The sequence below is a fragment of the Electrophorus electricus genome, chromosome 19 (assembly GCF_041902795.1).
Source record: "Electrophorus electricus isolate QZ-2024a chromosome 19, ASM4190279v1, whole genome shotgun sequence".
NCBI classification, from domain to species: domain Eukaryota; kingdom Metazoa; phylum Chordata; class Actinopteri; order Gymnotiformes; family Gymnotidae; genus Electrophorus; species Electrophorus electricus.
Window position 1 is genome coordinate 8,163,363 of NC_137515.1, and position 16,294 is coordinate 8,179,656.

At 38.9% G+C, this 16,294-nt stretch overlaps 1 protein-coding gene and 1 long non-coding RNA gene across 3 annotated transcripts; one reads left to right on the top strand and one right to left on the bottom strand.

Annotated features, from left to right (window-relative positions):
• Positions 1-9: 9 nt before the first annotated feature.
• LOC118242861 (mitochondrial tRNA methylthiotransferase CDK5RAP1-like) lies at positions 10-3,173 on the bottom strand. The gene is made up of 5 exons (XM_081702548.1): positions 2,644-3,173; positions 2,429-2,532; positions 2,288-2,322; positions 2,035-2,135; positions 10-1,897 (listed from the first exon to the last, which is right to left on the bottom strand). Exons 2-5 carry the CDS (start codon positions 2,504-2,506, stop codon positions 1,689-1,691), a joined length of 423 nt encoding a protein of 140 aa, XP_081558674.1. The 5' UTR covers positions 2,507-2,532; positions 2,644-3,173; the 3' UTR covers positions 10-1,688.
• Positions 3,174-10,344: 7,171 nt separating this feature from the next.
• On the top strand, positions 10,345-15,912 carry LOC118242875 (uncharacterized). Of its 2 annotated transcripts, none has more exons than XR_014118544.1 (5): positions 10,345-10,490; positions 10,608-10,735; positions 15,227-15,367; positions 15,494-15,643; positions 15,772-15,912. It is a non-coding gene; the product is annotated as an uncharacterized LOC118242875 (long non-coding RNA). The 2 variants fall into 2 exon arrangements; XR_004777090.2 differs by having other exon boundaries at positions 10,652-10,735.
• The last annotated feature ends 382 nt before the right edge of the window (positions 15,913-16,294 follow it).

Below are 16,294 nucleotides of genomic sequence, written 5' to 3' on the forward strand. Positions count from 1 at the left end.
GATGGCCACATCAAGACAAACAGTTGAAAACAAAACAATTAACATTGATCTCAGCACTATTTTCCTCACAAGCTCTATTATTCTTCTCTTCTCGTTTATTCTCTGCGCATTTTCTTTACTTCACTCGTAGACAAAAACAAGTGGGACAAATACAACATTTAACATTTATCGCGTCAGCGCTCTTCTCTGGAGCTTTCTATTTCTCTTTATTTCTCTTTATTCACTTTCCCTGTATAGTTTTTTTTTTTTTTTTTACTATTTTCACACCGGCTGGTTTTCTGTGTCTTACTCTTGTTTTTATTGGATTCAGACTCTGGTCACAGAACAAAGCAGCTTTGGCTCATCCATCAGCTTCTGCTTTGTCCTGCTGACAGCGTGGGTCCGTTGCCAGTTGATCCAATAGATCCAATTGATCCCCGTACGGGCCACCAATTAATGTCGTTCCTTAATGTTTCCCATTCTCCAGTTACTTTATTAAGTACACTTTAAATAGAAAATAAAGCTGCAGACTCAAGAACTAATTGAAGAGAATAGCCGGTCTTTATACTGAGCTCAATGTTACAAACGAGGCATTGTCTAACAATCACACAAAGAACACACATTTATATACAGTTTTCAGATATATTAAGTAAACTTTTTTTACATAGTAGCGTTTGAAATCTCCACCGCTATGTTCAAACATACATTATTCAATATGTGCAAACTGAGATCCATCATTATACAAATTGAAGCTTGACACCATTATATCCCATTAGAAGATTTTCCTTTTATTTAAACAAAGATGATCCCAACTCACACCACCAAGCACCTGCAAGATGATGTTGCAGTTCAATATCACCCTGCCCTTGTTGTAAGGTAACGAACCTTGCTTAGCCATAGAACTCTCGAAGAGGCTTTCAAGTCTTTTAAAAACAGAGATCTTTTCCAGCACTAATGAAGTTATTTCTCACGGGAACAGGTCAGAGTAATCTGCCTTAGACTTCTACAGAAGCCTTGAAAGCCCCTTCATCAGTGTCTCTGTTCTGCACCTACAAACTCAAAAAGGTCTCTGATCTTAAGATACCGCAGAAACATTATTCATCTTTATGCTTTCAAATACAGTCTTGCACCACTCTGCAGCTGTTACAAAGAGCTTCAAAGCCTATTATAATTAGATCACAGTTCGCCTCATGAAAATACAGATAAAAGTTTGGCCTTTCCTTGAAGTGCTACATCTAAAAGCATGAAGGAGCTGAAGATGAGCCACCACGGTGTTTGAAGTTTTATATCCCTTCATAAGTGTAGGAGGGTCAGTCATGTATAAATAACCAAAAAATGCAGATTGACAAGTGTTCAGTAAAATGATAATAATAAACAACTGAACTATGAGCATTTGCTGTTTTTGGCTTTATTGTGGATGCAAGTCCCATGTTTCATGCAATATGGTAGCAAATGCCTTTAAATTATAGCTGACTTTTCTGTATTTTAATCTAACAGTTGCTGTTCAGATTAAATTCAGTGTATTAGAGTTGAATATGAAAACACCAAAAACTGTCTATACATGTTAACTTAAAAATTGAACTGTACATGTGAGACTGTTATTTTACTCTTTACCATCTTTACAAAATCACACAGTGCAAAGTTAATTTAAGAGTTAGTGTTTAGTAGGAACTCCTCCCTTATAAATCAGCCAGATATTATTATGGCACTCACACAAAGGCACTGTGTCCTGAATGGTGAATGGGCATGACAGCAGCATATGCCTCTTCCAGGGAGAGCAGGACATTGCTGGTCCTCTGACCCCCATGGGCCAGTGCAAGGAGTCGGAGAAGATCTCTGTAGGCATCTGGCCCTGCTACAACATCCACCACCCTCTCCTTCTCCAGCAACTCAGTCTTCAGTCTCTCTGCCATGCAACCTACAAGAGAGCAAGCACACATATGCGTATACGGGCGCGTGAACCCACACACAAACATACATGCGCACACACGAACATTTCAGACTGAGAGATACATTTGAACGTGAATGAAGAACTATGGTGAAGTGAGAAGTTACCCAGGACTCCTATCTTTAATGGAGTGCTGCTCTTTAGACGCTTCTTTTTCAGAACTGCTGGATGTTTGAGTCTGTTCCAGATGGTCTGCTCTGCCTTTTCCCTGTCACAATGATTTTTATTTTTTCCAACAGAAAATAGCATTACATCCAAGCAAAAAATGTCACTGAAGTCAAGGACTGCTGTCAAGTTGCACAAGATTGGCAACGTATAGATTCACTGTGTAAAATACAAACAGAAATAGGCTTTTCCTACCTTATGGAGCATGTGACAAGAAGCACCACATCTGCCTGTATAAAAAAAAAAAAAAAAATTAGGAAAGATGAGAATGAAAGCTTTCAAATAAAGGAAGCGCTGTGTTTATCAAGGGTCAAAGGTCAAGGCATTGACACTAACCTCTGATAGTTCGTGGGTCCGAACATATCCACCCTTCTGAAGAATGGACCACGCAATTTCAGTGTCGTTGACGTTCATCTGACAGCCGTATGTTTCGAAATACACTGCAAGATGTAAATATAAAAATAAAATTGGCAACGACTACCGGCATACTGACACATGGGAATTAAAATCCTAAAGCCTGAACTATCATGGCAACAAATGCAGTTACATACCTTTCCGTAGCTGCGCCAGACCACTTTCTTCAGGAAGATACGATTCCTCATGTTCCTGTTGCGTCTCAGTTGAACTTTTGCCTGAAGAACTCTTAATGACGACAGCTCTTAAATGTCTTAAATGTGCTCACTCTCGTCTCATCAGTCTCATTAGTAGGAGTGCTAGATAGAGACACTGAGCAATAACCTCTGCATTTGTCGGCGAGTCGAGATAAACACTTTTGAACAGAAAACACTAGAAGTCTAAGCCTGCGGGCAGACATCATGTCTAAACGGGAGATTCAGCTACAAAGCCATGAACAAGACAAGAAACTCAATTTAACTTTAAAAGTAACGTTAGCTAAGGCTAATGCTAACTTAGCAATGGTGCTGTGGTTTGCGCAGAACAATTTTATATACAAAAGTATATTATCAGCGAGCTAACAAATCTGTACAAGCAGCCAATAAATATAAAAATATCTGTAGCTTAGTTAGGTAACCTAATAATTCAGCTGTAACATACACTCACGTATGACCCCACACTGTTAACATTGACATGCAGTTTTGTAGTTTTCAAAATAACGGTTTCATTAAAACGTAACAGTGATACTCGTGTTTCAGTTCTAAGACAAGTAAACGGTGTAACTTGGGAGGGAGATCAATCGCAAAAATATCGATTTACGTTTTTTAATTCATATTTTTGTAATTAATAGTTTTTTAATTAATAGTTTTGTGAAATCTTATATTTAACATAAACGGCTACTTTTATTTTGCAAGTGTTTACTTGTTAGTCATAAGTAGTGTTTTGTGAGATGATTGTTCGTTTTCACACATGGCTCTCTGTCCATCACCTACTCTGATCTAATGACGAATGCGTAATTTATTTTATAAGTGGACTTCACACTTCGTTCTGTTACCTAAGGGTCAATACAACATACTCATTTAAACAATGAAAAGTGCTATAAACAATAAGTCCTAGAGTTTGTTAAACAACATAAACAATACCCTACAATAAGTACTAATTTAGTCAGTCAATAAGGCAGCAGTGTCAGTTGTTCTTTAAATATTCTGCAAATAGATGGGTCTTCAGTCTGCGCTTGAAGACCGCAAGGGACTCTGCTGTCCGGACAGAAAGTGGGAGTTCATTCCACCATCTTGGAGCCAGGACAGAAAATAGTCTCGATGCTTGTCGTCCATGAGATCTGAAGCAAGGTATTTCAAGCCGAGCCAGACTTGAGGTTCAAAGTACTCCAGGTACGGATCGGGCTTTGACCATTGACCTCATGTATGAAGGGGCTGGTTCATTTTTGGCTTTGTAGGCAAACATCAAGGTTTTAAATCTGATGCGTGCAGCTACAGGGAGCCAAAGAATTATTACCACACTGAGTCAATATCAAGTATTATTCTTTAAGAGATGCTAACAGCTGACAGTGTGTGTTGGAACTCTACATAGACTATAGTTTGAATTAAATATGTGCTGTATCAACAGTTTTAAAAATTTAAAAAATATTATGTTTTGCAGATATTCAGATATATTGCAGTATATTATAAAGAATTCTCAAGAAAATCAAAAATGAGTTAAATAATATTTTCCAGAATAGTACGTATCAGCTAAGTAAACTTGTACATTTGCTTATTTCATTTTTAATTTCTTTTTCTCTTTAAACTGTTATCATTGTGGTGACCGTTGTCGGCCAGAGGAGGATGCCCCCCCCCCCCCCCCCCCCCCCCCCCCCGTCTTGAGTCTTGGTTCCTCTCAAGGTTTCTTCCTCATGCTCTAGGGAGCTTTGCCTTGCCACTGTCGCTCTTGGCTTGGACATTTGTAAAGCTGCTTTTTCACAACATCTGTTGTAAATGGCACTGAATAAATACATTTTGAATTTGAATTTTGAATTTGAATTTATATTAGCTTTGCATAAATCATGGAATAAACTTGAAGTTCTTGGTAATCATCTAAGACTTTGGACTGTATTGTTTGTGATTACAGAAATTTCTTAAAGATGTTATATTTGTATCATAAAATATGAGCTGGACCCTCAAAAAACAATGAAACACAGGCTATGTTAAACATGAAATAATTGCATTTTATTTTAGCTTTATTACTTCTACAAAACTTCAAGCATAAGTTTTCATTATTATTGCTTGATCGACGTGACTTTTCATTCTCATTCATGCTCTCATCTTCTCATCTTCCTGGGGACGCTCTCTGTCTCGGGGCAGTGAGAGGAGCTCGGGGAGTTTGTCTCTCTCCTCCTCTTCCTGGAGCTCCTTTGCTCCGTCTGGCTCCTGCAGCTCTGGCCCACGGCAGGAGCAGCATTGGAACTGTGAGCTCTGACCTCATTAGGAAATCTGACAGTGTTTCCAGACCAGGAGCTGTACTGAGGTTGGTAATTCTGTGCCATCACCAAGAAATCAGCTTTAGGTGCACTGGAGGCATAAGTAGCTGGTGTATTGTACAATACACCCTGCTGCAGCGTATTGTAAGCCGGATACCATCCAAGTGTGGAACTATTCCCTGCCGCCCCAAAGCTGGCACCCCATGCATCAGCCTTCCAAGCATTCCTGCCCAGCAGAGGGTGGTCCCTGCCATATCCTGGGGCCATGTAGCCAAAGGACTCTCTTGGAATTCTGTTTCGTAGATATTCGTGGACATCGTCTATGATTTTGCTCACGCCGTCCAGAGCCGGATGTCTGACAAACTGTGTGTTCCCCTCAGTGGAAGCTGCTGGAAGCTGAAATGAGAAATTGCTCTGCTGCTGAAGAGTCCAGTCATCATCATTATCAGCTTCATCATCATCATAATCGCTTTCATCCTCTGACTCTTCAGCCTGTTCACCCTGATGCTGGGGGCTTTCTGGGAGAGGTGGGAGAGGTACCTGACCTGCATCCTCTACCTCATTGTTGACAGGGGGCTGAGGCCCAGTGGTTTCACTTGGTGCTTTCTCAGTAAGGGTCAGAGGGACACCACACTGAACACAATCATGCAGATTGGATCCGCACACTGAGGAAAGAAAAAAATTCATCCGGTCTCCACTGTTGCCTGGTTTTGCAATGAAATGGGTCATGTGGGTCTGTTTTTTGCAAGCGGCATGTGTCATTTTGGCAAATCTGACAAAGGTGGCACAAGCACAAACATGCTTCCTTCATGTTAAATGTTTTCTTCCAACTTGGGGGTTTGTTCTAAAAATACAGTAAAGTAAAATATTTTGTATGTACATACCTTTGCAGTCGACCCGATACAGCTTAATGACCGGGAACATTTTTTAAAGTCCAGAATTGTTTAGTGGTTTTGTTTGAAAACATAAACTAGTAACACTGTCGCTACGTTCACCTTGCTGTGACTGTGTTCCGAATGAATGTTTGGAAATGACTTTAGAATTTAGACGCTATCAGTGTTCTATGACATCGTGCTTCTGACGTAGTTGGCGTCGCGGTTCCCACGGCGACGCCACCATGTTTGTTTACTTCCTTGATTTGGTCCCTATCGGCTCCGCCCTCTGCTTAGTACCGCCTCCTGTTACTGTAATCACCTGCAGCGCGTTAGTCCTCGTTAGTCTTTCTGTGTATAAGCGCTCTCGGTAGGTAGGTTTCATTTTGGAGCGTCTGTGTTTTGGATAACGCTCTTTGCTCGGTTTTTGACCCTGGGCTGTTTTTGGCTTCTGTTTGTGGGATAAGCGTGTTTTCTAATAAAGTTGCATTCGTGTTACTGCTACGATGTGCTCAGAACATTACGATAGTATTTCAGGTGGAGAAAATCTTCATTTTTTTTAAATTTACTTTGCTTAAATGTGCTGATACAAAGATTGTGAAACAATTAATGTTTTTAATTAACTGATTAAAGTTTTACTCTGAATGAACACATTTTACGAATATATAGAAATGTTAACCTTATTACATTTTCTTTGATGAGGAAATGGGTATTTTGGATGTTTTAACCTTTTAAACATGTTTTAACCTTTTAAACTTTTAAATATTACCGTAAGGTTGTAAATACGTTAATTAATATTTTAGGTATTTTGATTATTCGTTTTGCAATTTTGATTAAAAATTAAAAAAATTAAAAAAAAAAATAAAAAATCAAGCTATTTAAACATGTCCAAGAATTGCTGTCCGCTCTCTCATCTTTGGATAACCAGCTTGGTAAAAATGCGACCTTTGACATCAGTGACCTCACAACTTTAAAAAAGGTCTATCTTCATTCGACTAAAGGCATAAACTGCGTGCTCCTATATTATATCAGTTCATTTGAATTTCTCACTTTGTCTCCATACTCAGATGAGTTAAAGCTAAAAATGTCCACCCCATTGTGATGAAATATTGAGTTAATAAACATTATTTTAGAATATCAAAATATATGTTTGAAATGCTAACTTTAGCTAAAATTGTCCACCCGCTGACATGACAGTTGCACAATACAGTGAACATATACTTGCATATACCTTCTTTGCTGTTTTCTTGTTGTTTTGTTTTAAGTAATATTTCCTAATAACTGTTAAACTATTGATGTTCAGCTACGACAGGAGCTGAAGTAGCAAAGAGGAAAAGGTCCAGGTGAGATGCAGACCCTTGGAGGAAAGAGACAATTACCTGTGAAATCAGAGAGAGAGAAAGCGCTGTAGAAAAGGTGAGGAGATTTTAACAAAAAAGGGAATTCATGACTGAAAAAGAAAGGTATGCCAAAAAAAACCCCAAAACAAAACAGAGTCGAGAAAGGAATAGTTGCCATGACAACTAAACATTCTTGAAGAGCTAGAAACTGTGTTATCAAGGTGTATTTTAAATGTTCATAACTTTGCTTTTAATGGCTTTAAACGTTATATATAGCTTAGAAGTATGTAGAGGTTGGAGGAATATGTGTGGCTATATTTGGGCTATTTCTTCTGTTTGAGTGGTTTGTAGCATTTAGCCTTGGACATTGAGAATGCTGAAAAGTCTAAATGTGTCTGTGAAAGCTTTAGAAGTATAAAGTGATTCATTTTTAAATTAGTAATGAAAATGCTGAGGTAATAAAATGATATTGTAAGCAGAAAAGTATGGATGGTCCCGAATAAACTGATTTCATGCAGGAAAGACCAGTGTAGGCTTCAGCATAAATCTTCAGGAGGCCTCTTTGAAAAAGCCTCTAGGGGATTCCGTTGAAGGGAGAGCCTTGGTTCAAGGATGGGACATCCCGGCCAAGCACTGGAAGAAACAATATGGAGATCACCAAAAGAAACAATATGGGCATCCGGTGATATAGAATAGGATCGTCTTTTAAAAAAATAAAAGTAGTTCAGGTTGAACATAATAGTACCAAGAACTTGTTGGTGTAACTATTAAATATCAATTAGCATATATTGAATAATGTATGGTTTGAACATAATAGTGGAAACCTGGACAAGTATTATGAAAAAATAAAAATGGTTATGCAAGTGTCCTTGAAGCGTTTGGTTACTATCTGATGGATTAAAATAGGTTTGTTGGTAGCAAAGACATCACTAAAGTGTACAGAGCAAAGGTACTCCAGGACCAGGATGGGTAAGTAGCAGCTTGATCAGTGGAATCTTCTGTGAGACGTAACAGGGCGTCGGTCTTAAATGTAATGTTAGATCAAGTGAAAAACTTTAGTGGATTGAAATACAGATAAATAAATCCAGTAAAAGTGCACCTGCATCATTGGTTAAAAAGTTGTTCTGCTAGTTGTCTGATTTTGTTCCAGTAATCTAATGCTTCCTGTGGACTAGGTGGTTCAAGATTATATTGGTGTTTGCTTTATTTCTGTGATCTTTTTAACCATAGTCTGCTTGTTTATACTGTCTACCAAATACTGAGTAGTGAAACACTGACACAATCCCTTTTGGCGTCAGACATTTGTAATAATTTCAATAATCTACACTTGTAAGTCAAGAGGGCAGCACCATTTTAAAGTCTAGTTTCCTTTCTCTGTCTCACTTTCTGGAATTTTTCCGTCTGTGTTTTTATTAAAGTTAAAAATGGAAAGGGTATTAAAACTCCCTTTCACTGACATCTCTTCCACTGAACTTGTAGAGAAAGTGATGATATGAAGATGATTATGTTTATCGCATTCACTCAGAGATCATTGTCTGAGGGTCATGTTATACAGTTCACGATGCCCCGGGTTGCAATCAGGAGGTTTAACAGTGATGTGCCACACAGTTGTCTGTGGTGTTCTATATGATCATCACAGAACATCACACATAACTGGTCAAATTGTATCTCCAGTAGTATATTTGTGTATTATACTATATATTAGCAGCATAAGTTTATGATGCAATTAAAAACATTCCCCATCCCCCTGAATACCAATCATATTACATATCTGGGTATTAAATTCTCTTCCCAGTTGTCAAAATAAATAGTCATCCAATTATTAAAACAATTATTAAAACAATAAGCGACGAACTTCATTGATGGACAAATTTGCCCCTTATACTCTTTCGACAAACTGCAATAATTAAAATGATAATATTACCTAAACAAAATTGTTTGTTTTCAATTATTCCAGCGCCACCAACCTGTCTAAAATCTTTGGACAACATCATAACTTGATTCTACTGGAAAAATAAATCACATAGAATCAAATTCACAACATTACAGAACTGTAGTTGATTATTGCAAATAACTACAATATGGAATAAAATGGATAAAACCTAGTATATCAGACAGAATATGGATAGACATAGAGCAAACATTATGCAAAGATCTAAAAGTCAGACTTACCATTTATCAGTCAAATCAATTAAAGAACATTCATGATCAACAATTTGTGGGTGGCCATGATACTAACATAAACATAACACTGCTTTCATGTCACTTCCACAAGTCGCCCAAATATAAGATATAGAAAGCAGGTAAGAGCAACTATCAGTTCAGAGACATTAAACTTACCTGCATCCATATCAGTATTATAAACATTCCTAATACAAAAAAAACTATCACAAAAGATATACAAAATAATAATGAAATCAAATCGCATAATTACTCTCCCATCGAGACAATGGGAGGGAGATTTATTACTAGCTCCCGACGCCACAGTTTGGATTAAAATGTGTAATAATAATTACCACATGACAGCAACACTAACCTACAATGCATTCAGTACAAAATAATACATAGATTACATTATACTACACATTTAATTTAAAGGGTCAAACTGCGTGAAGTGTGCCCAGACCCAGAGCCACTTAGCTGGGCATGACTATGTGACCTCTTGGGCTTGGAAATCTGTTTGTAGTATTATTTAAAGGCACAAAGTGCATGAAGTGTGCCCTGGCCCAGCACTACTTTGCTGGGCACGACTGTGTGACCTCTTGGGCCTGGAGGTCTGTTTCTAGTGTGATGGAAATTATTATTCGATCATGTATTATCATGTGATTCATATATAATCATGTTAATTCTTTCTCTATGTAATCCTATATGAATAGTTTAGTCTGCACATTCTGTCTTTGTATATTGTGTGAACAAAACAACTGCTGAATCAGCTGCTTCGTGATCTTGCATGTGTCGTGCGACTAATCCTGATAAAGAGGATCTAGCAAACTGTGTCTGTCCTGGTGGAACAGAGCATCCTGATATGTGCAGAAGTGCTTAGTGCAACAAGGAGCAGGAAATGGGTATACAGGATGACAGGACATCCCTTCCAGGATGTGAAGTTTAGATATAAGGAGCAGAGCCAGTCTACCCCTTTAGAACTTTCGCTTAGAGCATTAGCTCTCACACAGCTGTGTTTTGTATGTCTTATTTTCTTTATTAAATTACTCTTTTAATCACGTCTGACTTGCCGTTTATTCAAAATTCCACCACAGAAATTGGTGTAGTCAGCAGGATCAGCGAGAGGCGAGAGGTTGACGGTTCCGAGTGTCGAAAGGGTAGGCCTTGCCTTTAACACCCTACTCAACACAGTTCTGACCTAGTCTGTTGGGATGCTGCTGCTTGGAGTTGGGGCTGGTGTCGGAGCCTTCTTACAGTGTGTGTGATGTACCCAGGTTCCTCGTCCTTCTATTTTGACAGCAGTGTGGGTTGTTAACAGGACTTGGTGTGGTCCTGTCCACCGTGCTTGGTTCCCTTTGGGGAGTGCTGCGCACAAACAAGACAGCTGGAACAAAGGTTTTGGGTAAGTACTGTGAGTTCTGGCGCAACTTTAATATGCTGCCCACGATTCCCCCTTTGCTCATATGGCTACGCCCATGAGCAATTCTGATTAGGCCCTGCATGTATGATTTGGCTAGGCAAGGTTTGCCCGTAGGTGTGTGTGTCCAAGCACCATCGTACACTGCGCAGTCTAGTTGTCTCCACCTGGTGCGTTCGGTGGCAGTAGCCCCTGACTGAATCTCCCGTAATGTGGCCTGCGGGGTAGCAGCGGTTTCCTGTATTGCTTGCACAGCGGTTTTAGTTGCAGCTGCCTTTGTTACTCTATCTGCAAAATTATTCCCCTTGCTGATTTGGTCTTCTGTAGTCCTGTGAGCTGCACACTTAACAACTGCAATTGTCTTTGGCAGCAAAATGGCTTCTAGCAAGATGGTGATGTCTAATATATTTACCTGAGCTTGTCAGGAATTGCCTATGTTTCCATATGGCTCCAAAATCATTAACAGTTTTGTCTGCAGCTAGTTGGCATGCTTCCGTCAGTGCTACTGGTTCAGCAGCCTGCGCTGAATAGGAGGATGGTAATACTTCTGTTTCAAGTATTTCATGATCTGTTACTGCCGCGTATGCTGCCCTATTGACCCTTGTGTCGTCCCTGCTTGCTGACCCATCCACATAGAGGCATAGGTCTGGGTTAATTATGGCTTCTTCAAAGAGATCAACCTGCGGTGTACATACTTAAGCTAAGACTGCTGTGCAGTCTTGTGGATCTCCATCCTCCTCCGTAGGAAGGAGTGTAGCTGGGTTCAGTGTTATACACCTTTTGACAGTTATATTAGGCATATCTAAGAGGGTAGTGTGGTATCTCAGCTATCATTGGGCTGATAAGTGTGACACTCTTTGGTCCTGCAGTATTTGGTGTACTGCGTGTGGGACTAAAACAGTAAGAGGGGAGTATGCCACTATGGTTTAGGTAGCGAAATTATGGCTTGTGCTCAGTTTTGAGACAGCCCGTGTGTATTTCCCTTAATGATATGCCCCAAGAACGTCACTTCTTCCTTACAAATCTGTAATTTTGCTCTACTAGGTCAGTTACATGTATGTTACATCTGAAATATTTCCATGAGCTTTTACGCAACATACTAAACAAAGGTTAGGAACAGGCTAAATCAAATCAGGCTAACTCTCAGCAGGTCAAAAGTACTTCAGACTGCAAACTATGACCTAGTATTTTATCAAATTTTATCATAATTGTAACGCAGGGAGGCTTGGCAGGATACAAAAGAGGAGCCGTGATGCAAACAGTGATGTTTATTTAGAGACATGGAAGACAACGTAGCACTAAGGCTATCGTGGGATCAAACACTGACAACGTTAATGTTTACACAAAGGACTTATATACGCAAACAATAACAACACAACGAAGAGCAGGCGTGAAACACAAGGGGGCGTGGCCACACGGATGAACACACACACACACACACACACACACACACACAAGCAAACACACACGGGGAGACGTTTGGGGGGAGGAGCCGTACAGTGACAAGAATATGTTCACACATGCTCGCTCTCTCTCGCTCTCTCTCTCTCTCCCCCCCCCCCATCCTTTCAGCCTTTGGGTTTCAATAATACCCCCAGGGCAGACAGAGCCACTATTCAAGCAATGTAATAATGTAATATTCTGCTCTGGCTTCTCCTACCTCTGCAATGACATCCTCAGCTTTTATTTCAGTGGGTGTGGCATAGCCACTCATAAATATTAATGTTCCCCTGCCTGAGCTCCTGAAGTTACTACAGTCTATCAAAAAAAAAAACCTAATGAAATATGCAATTGCTTATAGTAGATTGTTCAGCCTTTTATATTCAGTTAGTCATGACTATGGCTAGGCACCCCTGTACCCAATGATGTCTGCATTTCGATGATTGCACTCATTTTTGAGTATCATGTGAGCTAGTAACATCTCAGCAAAAGAAAAGATTCCAAATGTGCGTTAGACTTTACAGTAACCTAAGACAACCCTTTTGCACGAAGGGAACTGGTAACTATGCACACCCTCCATTATGTGCAGAAGATATTTAAAGTGCAGGACAGTCAAAGCATTAGGTGTGCGCGTGTGTGATGTTATTAACGTGACAGTAAAAGCTCACCATTTTTAAACGGGGGCTGATCGACTTTCCACTTATGCAAGACAAGAGTACATGTCAAAAATTAGAGACGAAATGAGGGGTTAAATGCTGCAATTAGGCATACAGCAGTCAAAGGCAATTTGGAAGATCATGATTTACACTAAGAAAACAAACAAACAAACAAACAAAATATAAAACTGTCATATAGAAACAGAATACAAACTATCTTCCAAGATTGTAACTTATTTACATAATTAACAAAATATGAATTAATTTAAATTCTAATTATTCACAACAATAATGCTCGGTGACTAGAAATTGATTCTGATTGTAGCTTCATGTAATCCTGTAGCTACCAGTCTCTTTCAGTGAAAATGGTCAGGTACATGTATGTTACATCTGAAATATTTCCATGAGCTTTTATGTAACATACTAAACAAAGGTTAAGAACAAGCTAAATCAAATCAGGCTAACTCTTAGCAGGTCAGAAGTACTTTAGACTGCAAACCATGACCTAGTATTTTGTCAAACATGTTTGTTATTACATTATCAGTGACTTAGCCTTGTTAAAGTAGACGAGGACTTGTGCTCGTGAGAGAGTGACAATGAGCAGCAGCATAACCTTGTAGAGCAGCACCCGCTCCGAGTTACGCATACGCACCAACGGGTCCGTGCATCTCTGACTATAGGTGATCAAACCGGTACAGTGTGCTGGCGTAAGTGCCATTAACCACTCTAAACTGGAGTTTTGAGTGTATATACATGGAGGAAGGACAAGTAGTTAAAGAGGATTACGTCTCCACATGCGTTGTGGTTGCTGGCGGTACTGGTCAGCGCAGGGCACGTGTGTCAAAGCTGGACAGACTCCTGTCCAGCGATCTGGCAATGCAAAACAGAGAGAGTGAGCTGCAACAGAGTTCCAGAGTTTTAACAAGAATTTTGAATTATTGACAACTCGCATATAAGAACAAAGTGAAAGATTTACATTAGTGTCATGCTTTTATGTTTCCAGGAGATTAACTCGCCTGCTTTTCAGAGACGTGCAGAGCGGAACTTTCAAAAAGCTTATCAACGTGACGAGAATGTGAGGTTTAGGTTCATCTATAGTGGTACAGTAACAATGTGAAATGTGGATATTGAGGTCAGCATCACTTAAGAGTGTATGTGTGAATCATCCTCGTCATCATAAATGTTGTGTTGTTACATAATTAAGCAGTCCATCCAGTTTCATTTACTTGATTTATTAGCAGCCTGTGTCCACGGTCTAACTGAAGTATTTTTATTTTAATTTCCTCCATGTTGTTTATAATAGGCCTACAGTAAGAAATCCTTTTAAAGGTGATCGCCATTTCTCCCACTGTATACTGTTGAAGCATACAAGTTTTTATTCAGTGAGAGATATGTCATTTATGGGGATTAGGTACAGCGTGTTTTGTTCAGGACATTCGTGGCGATATATGTGCTAAATGGGATTGTAAAATAACTTGCTAGCTAGCCAGGTATTTGGACAGAACCTGAATTGTGTTACATGGGGATTTCTATCCCATGTTTTTAAAGCTGCGTTATGTACAGCCTAGCATAAATAAATACGCAAGAATGCAGAGCACGAATAGTCGTTGCTTGCAATCACTAGACAATCACTAGCAACTACATTTGCTAATCATCATTTTCTTTTTAAAGTTGGTGTAAATCTAAAACTATTGCAGACGTGACGTGTGATGTCATAATGCATCCGCATCAATTATACAATTATGATGTAGTCAAAGAACAGATTTTTCAAATGAGCAATTTCTGTGAACCAATTTTAGTCTACAGATCACATTTCTGTTTTACCCAAACGATCTCTTCTGTTATCAAGTAGTGCCGGTTACAGTTGGATTTTCAAAACAAAGTTTATTATGGGTCAGTCCAGTAGTTACTACTGTAATCCAAGATGCAAGGAACCTGTTCCTTCTGAGAAGTATGAAAAGGAAAACCATGGGATATTTGGTCAATATAGGAAAAAGAAAAACGAAAAGACGGTGACTTTGCATGCTGAGTTGTAAAGCTGATTATTAGTATAATTGTGGCGAGAATCAAAATCAACACTAGCTAAAATTACGAAATGCATTGGAATTTATTATTCCAATAGCACAATTTGAATGGGTCTACGGTACCTTAGTGTGTCAGGTCCTGTTATTTCTGTTGAACATTTGATGTTTGGGGGCACATTTTTACATCATTAGGCCTGCAGGCTATGTGATAATGGATATGAGATAAAAATTGTATTTGTTTCCTTTCCAGTCCAATTCAAATGATAAATTACAAATGTATCAAAATGTAATTAAAGTCATATTTCAATTAAATGTATTTAAATACTGTTCAACAATATTTCTACTCATATCTACAGGTGGAACTGGACTCTTCCAAAAAGATAGAACCTCCACATATGAATTTCATGATGTTTCCTGAAAAGACTCCTTTAAATCAGATTTTCCATGACAATGACTGGGATAAATATATTGAGGACGTGGAAGCCATCTTTGCTAGAGTGAGAAAGTCTGCAGTGGAGCAGAGCAATCCTAACACTTGTTTTCCATAAATTCTCACAATGCTATGAACTATGCATTTCAAGTAGATGTAATTAAATATTGCTTAACACTGTTTCTCCTCATAGTTGCAGGTGACACTGGATTCTTACAGAAAGATGCGAGATCCAGATGTGAATTTTAAGATTGTTCGTCAAACCTCTTTTACTAATAATGATGTTTCATATGAAAATGATGCGGATCAACTGATTGAGGAGGTGGAAGCCGCATTTGCTAGAGTGAGAAAGTCTGCAATGGAGCAGGGCAATCCTAACACTTGTTTTCCATAAATACTAACAATGCAATTAAATATGCATTTGGAGTAGATGTAATTAAATATTGCTCAACACGGTACTTGTGTCTGCAGGTGGCCAAGCTGTTAGAAGAAGAAGCCATACTTGCTAGGGAGGATATGGCTGCATAACCTCTGACAACAGCAATAAACAGCATTAAGAATACTCTGATATTTTTCAGTCTAATCCCTGCCTATGTTGTCTGCAACACAGTCAATTCCACCATGGATAGTAATTATATCTTTTTTTTTTTTTTTTATCTCACAAACATTCTGAATGTAACATTTCCTACAGCTTTAAAGATACAATCACCATACTTGGCACCCACACTATTTTTTCCCTTGATGTCCACTTACATCTGTGTGGCTTAACAATCACAATTCATTTTTACACAACCAATTTCCAACCTCTATATATATATATATCATTCAGCAATTTATATATGATAATACAAGGCAGTAAATTAAATTGGGCTGAACTGGACAATAGTACCTGGCATGAAAAGTATGTCGTAGAGAGAGTAACAAAAAACGCAACCTCTCACCTCGCGCGCTGAGATGCCTCCGTCACTGTCTGTAGTGTCCTCTAGGATACTGC

Bases quoted from the DNA above. Each gene is read 5' to 3' on its own strand.
- LOC118242861 (XM_081702548.1), bottom strand. From the start codon at position 2,506: ATGAACGTCAACGACACTGAAATTGCGTGGTCCATTCTTCAGAAGGGT. The intron at 2,136-2,287 runs GTAGGAAAAGCC...TCATTGTGACAG, and splicing joins CTTGTCACATGCTCCATAAG to GGAAAAGGCAGAGCAGACCA. The intron at 1,898-2,034 runs GTAACTTCTCAC...GCTCTCTTGTAG, and splicing joins ATTAAAGATAGGAGTCCTGG to GTTGCATGGCAGAGAGACTG.